General features: G+C 42.4%; 1 protein-coding gene across 1 annotated transcript in view; it reads left to right on the top strand.

Moving 5' to 3' along the window:
- The window catches only part of TBL1XR1 (transducin beta like 1 X-linked receptor 1), a 405824-nt gene that overhangs the window by 326728 nt on the left and 58628 nt on the right, over positions 1-20468 (top strand). The window contains 2 exon segments of the mRNA XM_030216860.1: positions 3080-3207; positions 9853-10018. Coding sequence (XP_030072720.1) covers positions 3080-3207; positions 9853-10018 — 294 coding nt within the window.

The raw sequence follows: 20468 nt of genomic DNA, 5'->3' as shown, positions 1-20468 counted from the left end.
ATGCCAATACATGCTATTTTCTGGTGACTGCTTTCCTTCAAAGATTACCTCATCCTCCATGCCTGGTACTATTATTCCCCTGTCTGATTTCTCTGAAAATCTTAGTGTAATTTTTAGAGCATAAGCATAAGAACATCAGCGCTTGCCATACTGGGACAGACCAAAGGTCCATCAAGCCCAATATCCAACAGTGGCCAACCCAGGTCACAAATACCTGGCAAGATCCCAAAACAGAATATATTTTATGGGGTGTGACAAAACATTGTTGTTTTTTTTTTTTTTAAGCCTGTAAAGCCGCCTTAATTCTTGAAGTGTATTTCTGTAGTTTAGCCAGCAGGTGGTGCATGTTTATGCTTAGAGCTGTTAAGACCTGCAGTGCTGTGACCATCTTTTTTTTTTTTTTTTTTTTAACTTGTTGTTCTGGGCTCTGATTGGCCTGGAGTTTGAAGTTACCCAGAAGTTGCTGGTTTTGTCTTCAGTCTTAGCCAGAAAGAAAAAAAGAGTAGGATCTCTTTGCTGAGGCTTGGTGAACAGTTATGTCCTGATCTTCCCAGGTACTAATTAGTTAGTATACAAAGTTTAGTTAGTGTTATAATTGATCCATTTTTCAGTTACCTGTTATTGTTTGCTGATGGCACTTATGTTTCACTGTTCAAGTTCTGACAATAAACGATTAGTTTGTTGACTCTGCCTGTGTAGACTGGTAAGAATCCTGGTGGTTTGTGTGTTGAGTGTGTGAGTGCTTTCTGGGAACTGTGGGACCACTTGGAGTAGTAACCTAGAAATCACTGGGGATAATTTGAGAGCAGGAGACTCACCCAGAGGCGGTTGAGGCCCAGTCAGTGAGAGGAGAGTGCTAGTATAGAGCACAAGTGGCAGGTGCAGTTGGACCTGAGCTGTGCTGGGGATAGACCCTCTAAGTGGCTGTGGGGTAACCCCAAGTAAGTGACTAGGCTTTTCGTGACATGGTGCTTTTCCTAGAAATAAGCAGTGGATTTTCCCTAAGGCCATATTAATAATGGCTTATGGCCTTTTCTCATAGGAAGTTATCCAAACCTTTTGAAACCCCTCTAAGCTAATTGCTGTTACAACATTCTCTGGCAACAAATTCCAGAGTTTAATTACACATTGAGCGAAGAAATATTTTCTCCAATTTGTTTTAAAATTGCTACTTTGTATCTTCATTGTGTGCCCCGTAGTCCTAGTATTTTTGGAAAGAGTAAATAAGCAATTCACGTCTACCCGTTGCACTCCACTCATTTTATAGACCTCTATCATATCTCACCTCAGCCGTCTTTTCTCCAAGCTGAAGAGCCCTAGCTGCTTTAGCCTTTCCTCATATAGAAGTTGTCCCATCCCCTTTATCATTTTTTTCGCCTTTCTCTGTACCTTTTCTAATTCCACTATCTTTCTTTGGTTCGGTGACCAGAATTGCACACAGTACTCGAGGTGTGGTCGCACCATGAAGCGATATAAAGGCATTATAACATGCTCATTTTTTATTTCCTTTTCTAATAATGCCTAACATTCTATTTGCTTTCTTAGCCGCCACTACACACTGAGCAGAGGGTTTAAGCGTATCATCAATGATGACCCCTAAATCCTTTTCCTGATCGGTGACCCCCTAATGGGGGAACCTTGCATCACGTAGCTATAGTTCGGGTTCCTTTTTCCCACATACATCACTTTGCACTTGCTCATATTAAACGACATCTGCCATCTTACAAGACTGGGAGCCTGGGCGTTTAAATGGCAGACAACGTTTAATATGAGTAAGTGCAAAGTAATGCATGTGGGAAAGAGGAACCCGAATTATAGCTACATAATGCAGGGATCCATGTTAGGGGTCACCGCCCAAGAAAAGGATCTAGACGGCGGCGTTGATACGTTGAAACCCTCTGCTCAGTGTGCTGTGGTGGCTAAGAAAGCAAATAGAATGTTAGGTATTATTAGGAAAAAAATGAAAAACAAAAATGAGGATGTTATAATGCTTTTGTATCTGTCCATGATGCGACTGCATCTTGAATATTGTGTTCAATTCTGGTCACCGCATCTCAAAAAAGGATATAGTACAATTAGAAAAGGTACAGAGAAGGGTGACGAAAATCATAAAGGGGATGGGATGACTTCCCTATGAGGAAAGGCTAAAGCGGCTAGGGCTCTTGGAGAAAAGGTGGCCAAGGGGAGGTATGATAGAGGTCTATAAAATAAGATTGCAAACTGCTTAGATCTATTTGTGACTTTGCAGTATGTCAATTAAAATCAATGTATATATATTTATATAAAGTATTTGCTATTTATTCATCAGAGATGATAGGTTTAGTAGCTAAATTTCAATGCTGAATATAAGATTTTTGTCTGCTCTTGCTCCATCCCAAATCACTTCCCCTCTTTTGAGGACACAGCAGTTTCAAAGTCCAAAACTGTACCTGTAAGTTTTGTGATTTTTTTTTTAATAACATATATGTATTTTGCACCCCCCCCCCCAAGTAAATAAATGATTTTGAATATTGAGCCTGTTCACCCTTTTATTAACCAGGTAAGAGGATATTCCAAGGTATCCTTCAATAAGAGAAATATAATAGAAAACCAAAGTTTCATTGAGTACTCATTCAAGCCTTTCAGTATACTGGAAAATACCACAACAAAATGTTAATCCTTGTTGTTGTCTTTGCACTCTTAAATTAAGAGAATCCAGTCCCCATTTAAGACAGATCTGTTCTATGCAATATCGTCATGATCGTCATGTTGGCACTCTCTATTCCCTAATGTTTTTCTTCTATTTAGAAAAAATGATTTTGTCAATAAAAGTCTAACTCCAAGACAAAGAGCTGGACACCAGAAACACATAGCAGTATGGTGAAGAACACTTTTATTAATAAATTAACCAGGGGGAAACAAAGGCAAAATTTGACCGCTGTGTAGCCAGCAATCTGCCACTGGACAGTTTATCAATAAAGCTTTCTTCACCACACTGTTATGTGTTTCTGGTGTCCAGCTCTTTGTTTTGGATTTTTGTCTGTTGGATTCATTCCTTTTTTGTTTCCACTAAAGATCTAACTTCCTGTTTGTCACACAGATCTGGAGTATGAAACAAGACAGTTGTGTTCATGATTTGCAAGCACACAACAAAGAAATTTATACTATCAAATGGAGTCCTACAGGACCAGGAACAAACAATCCAAATGCCAATCTTATGTTAGCAAGGTAATTTATCATTTGGTTTTACCTTTCCAACTCTTGCCTAATGGAATTTTGCTGTTAGTAAGCAGGATGAAATCAGCCACATAAGTGGGTGACACCGACATGAACTGCTCTGAGTTGAGAGAGAAACAAAAATGTTTTCTGAGAATTTTTCATCACTGAGCTGGCCAGGTGAGATTTTGCTGTATCATTTTAAAAAGGTCTTCCCTCTAAACCAGGCCAGACAAGTGGGTTATATCCCCCCAACCAGAGCACTGACTGCCTTTCACTGCCTGCGCTGTGTGTCAGCATGCCAGAATCTGCTCTTCCCATCTCTACCAGAGGAGGCCAGCTACATAGCAAAAGACTTTGCCCTCCAGACCAGAGAGGCCCGCAGGCACGCCAGGGGATGACTAGTTTGGCCCCTTAAAGGGGCCAAACTGCTCAGATTATCTTTGTTTTTATGGATCCATGCCAGCTAGCTAGCCACACAGAGCAGAGACACCTAGGCCACTGTTCAGGGATAAGGAGGAGAACGATTCCTTCCAGTCTCAACCAGGGAAACATAGAAACATGATGGCAGATAAGGGCCAAATGTCCAATCCAGTCTGCCCATCCTCAACATACTACTACTTATCATTTCTATAGCGCTACTAAACATACGCAGCGCTGTACACTTGAACATGAAGAGACAGTCCCTGCTCGACAGAGTTTACAATCTAATTAGGACAGACAAACAAGAGGTAAGGGAATATTAAAGTGAGGATGATAAAATAAGAGTTCTGAACAAGTGAACAAGGGTTAGGAGTTAAAAGCAGCATCAAAAAGGTGGGCTTTTAGCTTAGATTTGAAGACGGTCAGAGATGGAGCTTGACGTACCGGCTCAGGAAGTCTATTCTAGGCATATGGTGCAGCAAGATAAAAGGAACGGAGTCTGGAGTTAGCAGTGGAGGAGAAGGGTGCAGATAAGAGAGATCCCAGTGAACGGAGTTCCTGTGGAGGAATGTAGGGGGAGATGAGAGTGGAGAGGTACTGCAGAGTGAATGCACTTATAGGTCAATAAGAGGAGTTTGAACTGTATGCGGAAACGGATAGGAAACCAGTGAAGTGACTTGAGGGGAGGGCTAATATGAGCATAACGACCCTGGCGGAATATTAGTCGTGCAGCAGAATTTTGAACAGATTGAAGAGGAGAGAGATGGCTAAGTGGGAGACCTGTGAGAAGCAAGTTGCAATAGTCTAAGCGAGAGGTGATAAGAGCGTGGATGAGGGTACTATCTCCCTCTTTCCCTGAGAAATACCACATGCCTATCCCATGCTTTCTTAAATTCATACAAAGTCCTTGTCTCCTCCACCGGGAAGCTGTTCCACTCTTCCACCACCCTTTCTGTGAAAAAGTATTTCCTTAGATTACTCCTGAGCCTATAATTTAACTTTTTTAAACCAGGTACACTAACCACTGTTACCACATCCTCTGGCAGCGAGTTCCAGAGCTTAACTATTCTTTGAGTGAGAAAATATTAACTCCTTTTTGTTTTAAAAGTATTACCATGTAATTTCATTGAGTGTCCCCTGGTCTTTGTACTTTTTGAAAGAGTGAAAAATCGATTCACTTCTACCCATTCTACACCACTCAGGGTTTTATAGATCTCAGTCATACCCCCCTTCAGCCGTCTCTTTTCTAAACTGAAGAGCCCTAAACTCTTTAGCCTTTCCTCATACAAGAGGAGTTCTATCCCCTTTATCATTTGGTCACTCTTCTTTGAACCTTTTCTAATACTGCTACATGTTTTTGAGATACGGCGACCAGAATTGAACGCAGTACTCAAGATGAGGTCGAACCATGGAGCTGTACAGAGACATTATAATAGTCTTGGTCTTATTTTCCATCCCTTTTCTAGTAATTCTTAGCATCCTGTTTGATTTTTTTTGGCCTCCACTGCACATGGAGCAGAAGATTTCAGGTAACTATGATTCAGATTATTCTTCCCAATGTGCATCATTTTGCATTTGTCTACATTAAATTTCATCTGCCATTTGGATGCCCAGTCTTCTGGTTTCCTAAGGTCTTCCTTCAGTTTTTCTCAATCCGCACGTGTTTTGACAACTTTGAATAGTTTTGTGTTATCTGCAAATTTAATCACCTCACTCATCATTCCATTTTCCATATCTTTATAAATATGTTAAACATCACTGGTCCCAGTGCCGATCCCTTCAGCGCTGCACTATACACCATCCTTCATTGAGAAAAAATGGCCATTTAATCCTACCCTCTGTTTCAGTCCAATAGCCAATTCTTAAGGACATTTCCTTCTATCCCATGGCTTTTTAATTTTCTCAGGAGTCTCTCATGCAGAACTTTGTCAAAAGCTTTCTGAATATCCAGATAACACTAAATGAACCGGCTCACTTTTATCCATATGTTTATTTACGCCTTCAAACAAACGAAATTAAGCAAATTGGTGAGGCAAGACTTCCTTTAACTGAACCCATGCAGACTCTGTTTAACCATGTGTTCCGTAATTTTATTCTGTAATAGTTTCCACTATTTTACCCGGCACTGAAGTCAGACTTACCTGTCTGTAATTTCCAGGTTCACCCCTGGAACCCCTTTTTGAAAAATCGGCGTTAACATTGGCCACCCTCCAATCTTCAGGTACCAGGTACTACGGATGACTTTAACGAAAGGTTAAACAATAGATCTGCAATTTCATGTTTTATTTCTTATCTAGTCCATGTGATTTATCAATTTGGCTCACTATGAGGCAAGTTTTCAAAGCAGTTAGACTTACAAAGGGCTGTTGTAAGCCTTTGACAATAGAGAAGTGGTGGGTGAAAGACTTTCGTCCCACAGTCAAAGGAAGGCCGCACATTCCCACGAGCATCTTGGCACCTTGCCCAGGTACCTGCACAGAAATGGAAGAGCACTTACTAAAGTGAAGTTGCAACAATAAATAAAATAAACCTATGGAACTGTGTAAGTCTAAGTGTTTTGAAAAAGAGCCCCTATGTGTTCCATGTTCACCAAGATTTCTTTCAGTTCCTCCGAATCGTCACCCTTGAAAATCATTCCGATACAGGTAGATCTCTTACATCGTCTTCCGTAAAGACTGAAGCAAAGAATTCATTCAATTTCTCTGCTGTGGCTTTGTCCTCCCTGAGTGCCCCTTTTGCTCCTTATTGATCAAAAGGTCCCATTGATACCCTCACAGGCTTTCTGATTGTAATGTACCTGATAAAGGTGGTGGTATGAGTTTTTGTCTCCACGGTAAGTTTTTCTTCATATTCTCTTTTAGCCTTCTTTATCAATGCTTTGCATTTAGCTTGACTTCTTATGTTGCGTCTTAGTTTCTTCATCTGATCCTTTTCCTGTTCTTTGAAGGATGCTGTTTTGGCTCTAATAGCCTCCTTCACTTCATCTTTTAACCACGCTGGCTGTCGTTTGCTCTTCTTTCCACGTTTGTTAATACGTGGAATACATCTGGTCTGGGCTTCCATGATGGTATTTTTAAACAACGTCCATGCCTGATTTAAAGCCCTAATCATTGCTGCCAACCTTTTCAGCTTCTTTTTAACCATTTCCCTCATTTTGTTATAGTCACCCTTTTGAAAATTGAATGCTGCTGCAGTAGTTTTTATAGTACAGTGGTTCCCAAACCTGGTCCTGGAGGCACCCCAGCCTGTCAGGTTTTCAGGATACCCACTATGAATATTCATGATAGAGATTTGCATGCACTGCCTCCACTGCATGCAAATCTATCTCATGAATATTCATTGTGAATATACTGAAAACCGACTGGCTGAGGTGCCTCCAGGACCAGGTTTGGGAACCACTGCTATAGGGACTTTATTTACTCCAGATATCAGCTCAAATTTGATCATGTTCTGATCACTGTTTCCCAGCGGATCCAATGCAATTACCTCTTGTATCATGTCCTGCATTTCACTAAGGAGTAGATATAACTCCCCTTCTTGTTGGTTTTTGGACTAGTTGCTCCAAGAAGCAGTCATTTGTTACATCTAAGAATTGAAATCACTCATGATTATAATATTGTCCAATTTGCCAGCTTTCCTAATTTCTCTAAACATTTGTTCATCTGTCCGACCAGTCCTGGCGGACGGTAGTACAGCTCTATCAGTATACTGTTTCCCATCACACATGGAATTTCTATCCACAAGGATTCCATGCTGCTATCTTTTTTTATGTAGAATATTTATTTTGTTTGACTCAATTCCCTCTTTAACATGTAGCACAACCCCCATCCAGTTTGAGCCACTCTATCATTGCAGTATAATTTGTACCCTTATAGCACAGTGTCCCATTGATTGACCTCCTTCGACCAGGTCTCTGGGGTACCTATTATATCTATCTCTTTAGTGCTATATACTCCAACTCTCTCATCTTATTTTTTAGGCTTCTAGCATTTGTATGTAGACACTTCAAATTTATGATTTTTCATAGCACCTACAAGCTGCAGGATAATTTGCATCTTTTATTTTGTTCTTTCATTAAACACTCCTGGCTTTCTTTCACCATTATTGAAACCTCTCTATTGGAATTCCTTAAATGTCTTGTTTCAGTAGTAACCTTTGAGGATACTCCACACCTAACCATGCGTTCCTGGGCGACTATCAGCTAGCTGCTGTATCTCCTTTTTGAAAGTTAGCACTAGCAGCCTGGTTCCATCCCAGTTAAGGTGGAGTCCATTAAAAAGCACTCTGATATTGTCAAGTCACTCTCTGGGCCCACACCCAGCTCAGCCTCCTCATCTGGGAGAGAAACTGAGGTTATACTACTTGCACAAGCTTAGGTACCCTCCCACTTCTCCCAGACAACTCGTGGACCTTACTTTTGCCCATGATGTTAGAAGACTCAGAAGTCTCAGCCAGCTCTCCATGCAAAACCAGGGATGTCACCCACATGGGAGAATATGTATCATAAGTATGTAATGCCATACTGGGGAAAGACCAAGGGTCCATCGAGCCCAGCATCCTGTCCACGACAGCGGCCAATCCAGGCCAAGGGCACCTGGCAAGCTTCCCAAACGTACAAACAATTCTATACATGTTATTCCTGGAATTTTGGATTTTTCCAAGTCCGTTTAGTAGCGGTTTATGGACTTGTCCTTTAGGAAACCGTCCAACCCCTTTTTAAACTCTGCTAAGCTAACTGCCTTCACCACTTTCTCCGGCAACGAATTCCAGAGTTTAATTACACGTTGGGTGAAGAAAATTTTTCTCCGATTTGTTTTAAATTTACTACTCTGTAGTTTCATCGCATGCCCCCTAGTCCTAGTATTTTTGGAAAGCGTGAACAGACGCTTCACATCCACCTGTTCCACTCCACTCATTATTTTATATACCTCTATCATGTCTCCCCTCAGCCGTCTCTTCTCCAAGCTGAATAGCCCTAGCCTCCTTAGTCTTTCTTCATAGGGAAGTCGTCCCATCCCCGCTATCATTTTAGTCGCCCTTCGCTGCACCTTTTCCAATTCTACTATATCTTTCTTGAGATGCGGCGACCAGAATTGAACACAATACTCAAGGTGCAGTCGCACAATGGAGCGATACAACGGCATTATAACATCCTCACACCTGTTTTCCATACCTTTCCTAATAATACCCAACATTCTATTCGCTTTCTTAGCCGCAGCAGCACACTGAGCAGAAGGTTTCAGTGTGTTATCGACGACGACACCCAGATCCCTTTCTTGGTCCGTAACTCCTAACGTGGAACCTTGCATGATGTAGCTATAATTCGGGTTCTTTTTTCCCACATGCATCACCTTGCACTTGCTCACATTAAACATCATCTGCCATTTATCTTCTCTCCTTAGTGAACACTTTGTTATAATAATAGAATTTATTTATAACCCGTATTATCACAAAATTCTAAGCAAGGAACAAAATTACATGCATAAAAAATTAATACATTACAAGCAACGCACCATGAGATATGTTATCAAAACAATCAGCAGTGTAAACAATTAACTAAATAAACTGGAAAATAGTTCTTAAAACATAACAAAAGTGTCCTCATTGCTCCAGTAGTCCATATATCCGGATAAAGAAATGAGTTTTCAGTTCTTTCTTAAATTGAGTAATGTTCTGTATGGCGCAAAGTAACTTTTTTGTTTGTTTGTTTTTAGTTTTTCACTTGTAATGTATTAGGAAAACTATATTTCATGTATGTTGATGGCCTTTTTTGTTCCCCTTTTTTTTTTCTGAAGGCAACCATTAGCTAAAGTTTCCTATATGTGAGACTACAAGGGGCTGTTTATCTTCAGAAACAACAACATTGTTTACCCTTAACAGGAATTACCTGAAAGAGCAGTTCACCAGTTACACAAACCATGTGTGTGTCTTTCTCTTTTTCTTCCCCTTACTCCCAATGAAAGTTATCATATGATCCTGGAGGGAATCATGGGGCCACAGCTGCCCAGGAACAACCATGAGCAGTGAAAGCTTAACAACTTTCTAGAAAACACAATAAATTGAGCACTGAGTATACTTGTAGGCAACTGACGATGTCCTGCTTCAGAGAAGGTCTCTGCCATATTTTTCTACATTTTCCTCTGTGTGTACAGCTTGTGTGGTCTAGTGGCGGTAAAAGTAAATTGGGCTCTTAATGGTTTCACAATATTGAAATTCTCTCTCCTTTTTTGACAGTGCATCCTTTGATTCTACAGTAAGATTATGGGATGTAGACAGAGGGATTTGTATTCACACTCTGACTAAACATCAGGAACCTGTATACAGTGTAGCTTTTAGTCCAGATGGCCGGTACCTGGCCAGTGGGTCTTTTGATAAATGTGTACATATCTGGAACACACAGGTAAGTTCTATTATATATCATTGCTTGAGTTCATATTTAGAAAATTTGATTGTACTATTGGCTTCTTTTTGATTAAGCTTTTGAAGTTGTGTTAGTGACTAATATTTATTTTTGCCAGATTTCATCTACTAAGAACATCAGAGATTAGGTTGTCTCTCTCCTTCCACAGTGAAAATGTAGATATGGAAAGTTGAAACTCTTAGGGCAGGGGTCCTTAAATCTAGTCCTCAAGGTACACAACCCAGCCTGGATTTCAGAATTTCCACAATGAATATGAGATTTATTTGCATTCACTACTTTCATTACATGCAGATAGATCTCATACTTCCATAGCATCCTATCAGACCAGACCAGCAGATGGAGACAGAGAATGAAAATAGTTCTCAAGTGATTCATCTCAAGGGTATCGTGCTGCATAGAATGTTCAGTATTTTGTCTCCCAAGTGCATGGATGATGAGCTTAACAGCCCTGTTCTTGGCCTGGTTTCTAACTAGTTTCAGTTGAGCTTTAACTATTCTTTTGGGGTTTTGTGCACCTGAGCCAGTTTTATGCTGAATCTCAGTTGACTTGGGGGTGTCTGTCTGATGTCTCCTGATCCAGCTTCTCAGCTGTTATTCATTCGAGTTAGGGGTGCACTCCTGGGCTTGTTCTGATCCAACTTACTATCTGGGTTTCAGTTGAGTTGGGGTGCCTTCTTTGGCATAAACTCCTGTTTAAAAAAAAAAAAAAGCAGCTGTTTTATAGAGCTGAGATATATTTTAGAGACTGTTGCTTTCAAAGACCTATTCAAGAAAAATCAGGTTTGGGGGGGTGGGTTTGTTATTTTTTTTCCTTTATGCATCTCTCCCATTGTCAATGCTATTTTTCATTCTACTGATCATGCAACTCCCTTCTCCCATACCCTTTGTCTTTCCATAGCCCTTGTGATTGGTCTTGGTTCTTTCTACTTGGTTTTGCTATAAAGGATCTCTAAGGCTTTTCCAGTTTATCTCTCTTTTGAGTGTTTCAGTCTTTAAGTCCCGCCCTATGTTGGGGACACTGCTTTGCTTCATCCCATTGGTTTAGACTGGTCTGATAAGAAGCTGTGGAAGGAAAAGTTATGTCTTACCTGATAACTTTCTTTCATTTAGTCCTATGAAACCAGTCCAGAATCCCTTTCTGGTTGTTTAATTTTCTTTTAGTTACACACTATATTTTTTAGCTATCACTGATTTCTACTTTTTTAAGTTTCCTAATCTATTGTATGCCACATGTCTCCTGACTCGGTGAAATATCTGCATGTCAGTAGAGAATATGCTGCAGCGGCTGGTAAGGTTCTGACTGGATTGAGACATTTGGTCTCAATATTAGTCACCAGGCAAATTTTGAGCACCATTGCTTGGCTATTCAAAATAATAAACATTCTATGCAGTATGATACCTTAAGGGATGAATCACTTGAGAACTATTTTGATTCTTTGTTTCCATCCACTGGTAGATGGACACAACCGTTGGTCTGGACTGGTCTGATAGGACTAAAGGAAAGAAAGTTATCGGGTAAGACGTAACTTTTCTATATTCATTGTGGAAATCCTGAAAACCAGGCTGGGATGTGGACCTTGATTACTGAATTTGAAGACCCATGTCTTGGAGCATTATTTTCATTATAGCAATCGCTGACAATATATTTGAAGTAACAATAAATTTGGGTTAATGTTTGGACAAATAGGACTAGATTCTATATATCATGCTTTAAAAAATCAGCACCGAAACAAAATACGCCTAGGCGTATTCCGTAAAGTATGCCTAAATGTCTGTGCAGTTTATAGAATACACCGAGCGCCAATCCGCTTGACTAAATTTAGTCATGTGTAGTTACGCCAACTTAAAACTTGGTGTAAATGCCGATACCTTAATGCAAATAAAATTTTAAAATTTGTTTTTTTTTTTTTGGCCTGGTAATTTTCTACCTCCATTTGTTCTTCAATCTGAATGGGAACAAGGGCATTGATCTGAACTACCTAAGTTTTTTTTTTTTTTTTTCTTTCTAAATAATTTTATATTTGCTAGGGTGGGGGTGGGAGGGACAGAGAACATCACAGCCATGGGTCCTGAATGTGCCAAAATGGTATTCAATGGTGACGATGCGGAGGAACTTAAAGAAATCTTGGTGAACCTGGAAGACGTACCGAGCCAAGTGATAAATCACCAGGACCAGATGATATACACCCCAGGGTACTGAAAGAACTCAAACATAAAATTGCTGATCTGCTGTTAGTGATCTGTAACTTGTCGTTAAAATTGTCTGTAGTACCTAAAGATTAGAGGGTGGCCAATATAATTGTGATTTTTAAAAAGAGTTCCAGGGGTGATCATGGAAATTACAGACAGGTAAGTCTGATTTCAGTGCCGGGTAAAATAGTGGAATCTATTAAAGAATAAAATTACTGAACAAATAGTCAAACATGATTTAATGGGACAGAGTCATCATGGGTTCAGCTAAGGGAAGTCTTGCCTCACCAATTTGATTGATTTCTTTAAAGGTGTTGATATAGTGTATCTGGATTTTCAGAAAGCTTTTGACAAAAAATTTCTTCATGCAAGACTTCTGAGAAAATTAAAAAGGTCATAGGATAGGAGGCAACGTCCTTTTGTGGATTAGGAATTGGCTATTGGACAGAAAACAGAGGGTAGGGTTACATTACCATTTTTCTCAATGGAGGAGGGTGAATAGTGGAGTGCTGTGGGATCTGTATTGGGACCAGTGCTGTTTAACATACTTATAAACGATCTGGAAATCAGAATGACAAATGAGGTGATTAAATTTGCAGATGATGCAAAACTATTCAAAGTTGTGAAAATGCTTGTGGACTGTGAAAAATTGCAGGAAGACCTTAGGAAACTGGAAGACAAATGGCAGATGAAATTTAATGTGGACAAATGTAAAATGGTGCATGTTGGGAGGAATATTCCAAATCTTAGTTACCAGATGGTAGGGTGGAGTCAGCACTCAAGGAAAAGATCTAGGTGTCATTGTAGGCAGTAAGTTGAAACCTTCTGCCCTGTTCAGCAGGCAAGAAGTCAAACAGGATACCAGGAATTATTAGGAAAGATATGGTAAACAAAACCAAGAATATTATAATGCCTCGGTATCACTCCATGGTGCGATTTCACCTTGGGTATTGCGTTCACTTCTGGTCGTCATAGCTCAAAAAAGATATAGCAAAATTGGAAAAGATTCAAAAAAGATCAACCAAAATGATAAAAGGGATGGAACTCTCATATGTGGAAAGGCTAAAGAGGTTAGGGCTCTTCAGCTTGGGAAAGAGATGGCTGATGGAGGATATGATTGAGGTCTACATAATCCTGAGTGGTGTAAAACAGATAAAAGTGAATCAATTTTCCACTGTTTCAAAAAGTACAAAGACTAGGGGACTGTCATTGAAATTACATAGAAATATTTTTAAAACAAATAGGAGGAAATATTTTTTCGCCCAAAGAATAGTCAGGGCCGGTCTTAAGGCGAGGCGGCCGCATAGGGCCTTGCGTTCGGGTGCCCCACGCGGCGCGCCTCAGGTTGCCCCGACCGCCCGAGCTCCAGTTCTCCCTCCCAACGGTGCACAACGGTGGCGTGGTGGGGGCGGTCCACCCCAGATGTCAGCGGGGGGGGGGGGGGGGTGTGCTCAGAGTCTGTTCCCGCTGCTCCCACCCTGTCCTGCCTTAAAAAAAAACAATTTTGAAGCGCCGGAGTGACAGGCAGCGCCTCGCGTCTGCCCTGCTACTAAAAATCTCTTCTATGTCGTTGCGCCTTCCCACATTGAGTCCCGCCCTCCTCTGAGGTAACTTCCAATTACCGCGAGGGCGGGACTCAATGTGGGAAGGCCCGAACGACGTCGAAGAGATTTTTAGTAGCAGGGCAGACGCGAGGCGCTGCCTGTCACTCCGGCGCTTCAAAATTGTTTTTTTTAAAGGCAGTGAGGGTGGTGGGCAGCAGGAGAACGGAGCTGGTAGGTGGGTCGGGGTGGGGGAGGGACTCAGATGGGAGAAGGGTGTGGGGTGGGGGTTGTCTGGTGGGGGAAGGGTGGGGTGGGGAGGGGGTTCTCAAATGGGAAGGAGACTGATGTGGGGAGGGGGTTCACGGATGGGAGAAGGGGGTGGGGAGGGGGTTCTTGGATGGTTGAAGGGGAATGGGGTTGGGGAGGGGATTCTCGGATGGGAGAAGGGGACGGGTGGGGAGGGGTTTCACGGATGGGAGAAGGGGGTGGGGAGGGGGTTCACGGATGGGAGAAGGGGACGGGAGGGGAGGGGACTGGGTTCTTGGGTGGGAGAAGGGGACTGGGGAGGGGGTTCTTGGATGGGAGAAGGGGACTGGCACTGGGGTCTGAGAAGGGGCAATATGGGAAAATGGGGCATGCGTGAGTCAGGTGGGAGAATGGTTCTATGAAGGGGGCTGGAACTGGGGGCTGAAAAGGAGGGTAGGTGGGATAGGGGGCTAGTACTGGGACTGGAGGCTGAAAAGGGGCAGGGGCTGAAACGGGACTGGGGGCTGAAAAGGGGACAGGGAGAAGTGGCTGGGGGGCTGAAGCTCGGGACTGGTGGGAGAAAAGGGCTGGGGCTGAAATGGGGGACTGGTGGAATAGTGGGGCTAGAACTGGGGGGTGAAAAAAAGGGGCGGAACGAGGGGCAGATCCTGGATGGGGGAGCGAGAGGGAGGGCAAACCCTGGATGGATGGGAGAGGGAGGGCAAATGGTGGATTGAAGGGGCATAGAGAAAGGGCAGACAGTGGATGGAAGGGATAGAAAGAGAAGACAGTGAATGGATGGGGGAGAGAGAGAGGGTAGACAGGGGAAGATGGTGGATGGATCATGGAAGGGGCAGAGATAGAGAGCAGATGTGGATGGAAGGAGCAGGGAGAGAGGATTGGATGGAGGGGACAGCAGAGAGGGCAGACACTGGATGGCAGAGAGAGACCGAAGACAGTGAAAAGAAGATGAGGAAAGCAGAAACCAGAGACGACAAACTGTAAATAAAATATATATTTTTATTTTTTTGCTTTAGGATAAAGTAGTGTTTCTGTGGTGTTGCATTGTATGCAGAGTCTGGTATCTTGGGGGTTCAGTTTAATTTTTGTCTAAATAGAAAGTTTAAATATTACTACTTATTCTATAGTGGATTAGGGTGTATCTGTGTTTGTGAAAAACACATGGTTTTCAGTTGGCATTGACTGTGCAGGATCGATGATCTGTACTATTCTGTCTGGTTTCATTTTACAATAGGTGAATTGATGTTCTAGTGCTCACTGTAGTGTTTTAAGATGTTTTCCTTTTCTTTGTGTGATTCATAGAAATGACTGCTTATGGTATGGTAGAATTGCTCTATAGGTCCTGAGTGTTTTGTATTCACGGCATACCTAGTACTGGATTTTGGAGGAGGGTGTTAAAAAATGACCGGGAGGGAGGGGGGCCTTGGAGCTGGGGAGGGAGGGAGGCCTTGGAGCTGGGGGCCTTGGCGCTCAGAGGGAGCGGCCCGGGAGCTCGGAGGGAGGGGTGGCCGGCCCTGGAGCTAGGGTGGGGGCAGGGCTAGGGTGGGGCCCCATCAAATTGGTCTGCATAGGGCCCCCGCACTTGCTAAGACCGGCCCTGAGAATAGTTATGCTCTGGAAGTCGTTGCCAGAGAATGTGGTAACAGTGGTTAACATATCTGGGTTTAAAAAAAGGTTTGGAAAAGTTCTTGGAGAAAAAGTCCATTGTCTGTCTACTATTGAGATAGACATGGGGGAAGCCACTGCTTGCCCTGGGATTGGTAGTATGGAATGTTGCTACTATTTGGGTTTCTGATACAAAAAAAAAGGGAGCAAAACTAACTTCTGACAAAAATTAAGAAACAACTTAGAGGAAAGGACCACGGAAGAATCAGATATAGTAATCCTTTGTGCTATAGGAGATCTAATAGCTTTGCCTCTGGTGTATATCTGATTCTTCTGTGGTCCTGTCCTCTTTTTTTAAGTTGATGATGGAATGGAGGAGTGGCCTAGTGGTTAGGGTGGTTCAATTCCCACTTCAGGCACAGGCAGCTCCTTGTGACTCTGGGCAAGTCACTTAACCCTCCATTGCCCCATGTAAGCCGCATTGAGCCTGCCATGAGTGGGGAAAAAAGCGCGGGGTACAAATGTAACAAATAAAAATAAAATACATTAATTTTGCTCCTTTTTTTATGTCATTATTATTGTGGAGTATGCTTAGTTTTTCCTTTATGCTCTATTGATTATTTGTGCTTCTGCCAAATACTTGTGACCTGGATTGGCCACTGTTGGAAGCAGGATACAGAGCTAGATAGATCATATTGGTTTGGGAGTTCGTTTTATTTATTTTTTTTAACTTGATGATTACAAAATAGTCGTGATACAAGAGATGGATGAAGGAAAATACTTGGTTGTATCTCTTTTCCAGGTTGTACTCACGCAAGTGCAAACATCTGCCCATATCAAGGATGGTTAGAGACATGCATGTAATGATGCAAATGTTTGTGTATAATACCAATTCAGGCAACACTGGCTCTCATTTCTTTCTCTCCTTTCTTTCGTTTTTGTGCTTCTTCCAATTTTTTTATATTTACCAATCCAATGGGGCTAAATAATCCAAAAATTAAACTGAATAGGATGAAACTTGGAATGGAGGAGAAACAGAAGGCATGTCAAGTTAAAAAAAAAAAAAAAATCAGGCCTGGGCTCCAGAGAAATGAGCCCCTCTCACCAAATTGGCCCACTATATCCCTATGGCAGATGACCCACCATCTCCCAGACTACTATCCCACAGCTCAGCTCTGACCTCAAACTTCTTCAACATATCCTAACTCATCCCCGCACAGATATACATCTATATATTATATATAAAGGGTGGGGGTGGGGAGGTTGTCTTGTGGAAAGAATTCCATAGTCTGTGCTGTTCATGCTTTGCCCACTTATTTATTTTATTTTTTCTATGTACAAATGGGTTAAAAATGTCTGGAGCAAAACAAGTCTATGAAAATTCAACAGTACAGTTAATATTCAGTTTTTAAATACTTTATTGTAAAGGACAAAATACAAAACTGAACTAAGTATAGCAGAATTAGAAAAGGTTCAAAGAATGCATTTGCATAGGCTGGAGTGGAGCTTTTTAAAGGCTTCGACAACTTCAGAAATTTAGAACAAGGACAGTGCCGGACAGAATTCTACAGTCTATGCCCTGAAAATGGCAAGGCCAAATCAAGATCAGGTATACAGAGCCAGTAGTGGGAGGCTTGAATAGTGCTAGGCAGACTTATACAGTCTGTGCCAGAGCTGGTGGTGGGAGGTGGGGCTGGTGGTTGGGGGCGGGGATAGTGCTGGGCAGACTTATATGGTCTGTGCCCTGAAAGACAGGTACAAATCAAGGTAAGGTATACACAAAAAGTGGCACATATGAGTTTATCTTGTTGGGCAGACTGGATGGACCGTGCAGGTCTTTTTCTGCCGTCATCTACTATGTATGTTATGTAAGTAAATGAAAAGATCTTGGATCTCAGTTTTTACTTCTTAGTAAAAATTAGTATATCTGTTGCTTTGAGTTTAGCTAGGCTTAAAGTTTTGCTTATTTTTGACATATTTGTTTTAATCTGATATTATGATTTTGGCATTAGTCTTGAAATTCTTAAAAATAGTACATTGAGATTCTCTGCTGAAATATGTTGAGAGAAATTCCTTAGATGTCCATGTTGTGTTTCCAGGATGTGTATTGTTTTCTTTAATATTAACAATTACATCATCATTTGCACTGTGTTCAAGATAATTGAAGGGTTTTGGAAATAAGCCTTTCAAAGTCCAATGCAACTAATATGGATTTTGGAAATAAGACCTTCTGTTAGTGATGGTGCTTTTCTCTTTTAAAGAGATGAATCCAATTTAACATTTGATATGTATAGAACATGTGCTGTATTGTATAGCCTTTCTTGCAATCTTTCCTGTAATTTGATTATTGTTTTTGTAAACCGCTATGATGACTTTGCAGGTGAATGGCCAGAAGTTAGTCATGGAATTTTAGACAATATAGCACCTGTTCTTTCAAAACATAAACATTCTAGACAGTGATAAGTAGTTTACTCCAAATGTATTAAAGCTAAAACACATATGTAGAAAATTAGAGCGTAAATGTTATAAAGATAAAACTGATCTATCTAGATCTAGTTGGCAGGAGGCAGTTCATAATTATAAAAAGGCTCTGAAGTTCACAAGGTAGAACTATTATACTGGACTAATTGGCAGGGATTGTTCTAATACAAAACAACTATTCCAGTTTGTGAATTCACTTGTAAAATCAACTGTGATTCACAGTCAGGGCTCAGAGCAGTCCCCTTCAGCTAATCAATTAACTAAATACTTTCAAGAGAAAATAATTAAGCTTAGAGCTGAGCTTGCTGGAAATACCTCTGATTTATCCTTTGCCTGTTCCTCAAAGGAAGGGTATACCTGCTGATTGCACCTGGAGTGATTTTTATTCTACTGGTTGGAATGATTTTTCTAAAATTATTTTAAAAAATGTTTCCTCTTACTGTATGCTAGATGCTTGTCCATCTTATCATATTCAGTTAGCTCCACTACAGTTAAGTGTTAACAAGTTATCTTGGATTGAGTTGCAACTATCTTCAGGTAATTTCCCTGATAGACTTGGGGAAATAATTATAACACCTATACCAAAGGATCAGAAACAACCCAAAAAACTTACTTTCCTTGTCAGCAGCAGCAGATGAATCCATTAACTGATGGGTTATGTCCGCCTACCAGCAGGTGGAGATAGAAAACACTGAAAAACCATAGTGCTTTATGAACGGCTAGCGCCATCTGCCTTCAGTATTGCTCTATCTCCCAGCAGGTGTGGACGTAGCTTGATTAGCTCCTGGAAAAATTCTGCCTGGGGTGGCTCCTGTGCTTTTGCCAGTTGAAGCAGGGGTGTTGTGGCTGGTGGTGCCCACTTTGAAGGCATATAGGTTCGCCCTTTCCCTGCCTTACCCGTCCCCCTGCCTACCGGAGTACCTCTGTTGCTGCCTGCCTCCAACTTTCCTCACATAAATCGACAGGGTGGCACTCAGTGCAGAGCACTGGCCGCGGAGCTGCTCAGATTTGCCACTGGGCCGAGCTGCATCTGCAGCTTCTGTCAGCAGCTCACATAGCAGGTCAGAGCAATGTGCAAGCCGATTTTCTAGCAGGCATCAAATCGACCCAGCAAAGTGGGAACTGGCAGACGAAGTGTTTCTTCCGATCTGTGCCAAATGGGGAACGCCCGTAGTGGATCTAATGGCGTTGAGCGCGAATGCCAAAGTCCCGTGCTTTTTCAGCAGACGGAGAGATCCTCGCTCGGCGGGGTTGGATGCCTTGGCTCAACCCTGGTCTCCGGGCCTCCTGTATGTGTTCCCTCCTTGGCCCTTGATAGGGCGAGTCCTGCAAATTCGGCTACATCAAGGACTGGTGATTCTCATTGCCACGGATTGGCCCAGGCGGCCGTGGTACGCGGACCTCCGGCGGATGCTTACGCGGACCTCCGGCGGATGCTGGTGGAGGCCCCTTTTCCTTTGACTCTGGTACCGAACCTGTTGATGCAGGGCCCGGTGACCATGGAGGATCCCTGCCGCTTTGGTCTTATGGCATGGCTCTTGAGAGAGCGCAATTGAGAGACAAAGGCTATTCAAACAAAATCATCTCCACTCTATTGCAGGCCCACAAGTGGTCCACTTCCGTTGCTTTTGCTCGGATCTGGCGCCAGTTTGAGGTGTGGTGTGTTTCAAAGATGATCACACCCACGAGGGCTACAGTCTTGCCAGTACTGGAGTTTTTGCAGGATGGTTTACAAAAAGGCTTGGCCTAACATTCCCTGCGAGTGCAAGTAGCAGCATTGGCATGTTTTCGAGGGAAGGTATCTGGCCTTTCCCTGGCCGCTCATCCGGACGTTGCCCGAGTTCTAAGAGGGGCGCTCTTGCTTCGCCCGCCAGTCCGGCTGCCGTGTTCGGCTTGGAACCTGGGGCTGGTGTTGAAGGCGCTCCAGTGTTCGCCCTTCGAGCCGCTGTGGCGAGCTTCAGAGAAGGATGGGACTCTAAAGACAGCCTTTTTGGTGGCCCTAACCTCGGCAAGACGTGTGTCTGAGCTCCAGGCTCTGTCCTGTCGAGACCCCTTTCTGCAATTCTCAGAGTCCGGAGTTACGGTGCGTACTATGTCTTTCTTCCTGCCTAAGGTGGTTTCAGTGTTTCACCTAAACCAACCCATTTATCTGCCCTTCTTTACTAGGGAGGAGTTTCCGGAATCTTTTGGGCAGTTACATCTTCTGGATGTACGCAGGGCTCTACTGCAGTACCTACAAATGTCAAATGACTTCAGGACCGCTGATCACCTTTTTGTCTTATTGTCAGGTCCTCGAAGAGGGTCTCCAGCGTCTAAGGCCACTTTAGCCTGTTGGCTCAAGG

The sequence above is a fragment of the Microcaecilia unicolor genome, chromosome 10 (genome assembly GCF_901765095.1).
Source record: "Microcaecilia unicolor chromosome 10, aMicUni1.1, whole genome shotgun sequence".
NCBI lineage: Eukaryota > Metazoa > Chordata > Amphibia > Gymnophiona > Siphonopidae > Microcaecilia > Microcaecilia unicolor.
Note: the sequence above shows the minus strand (reverse complement) of the source record. Positions and strands in the feature narration are given on the sequence as shown.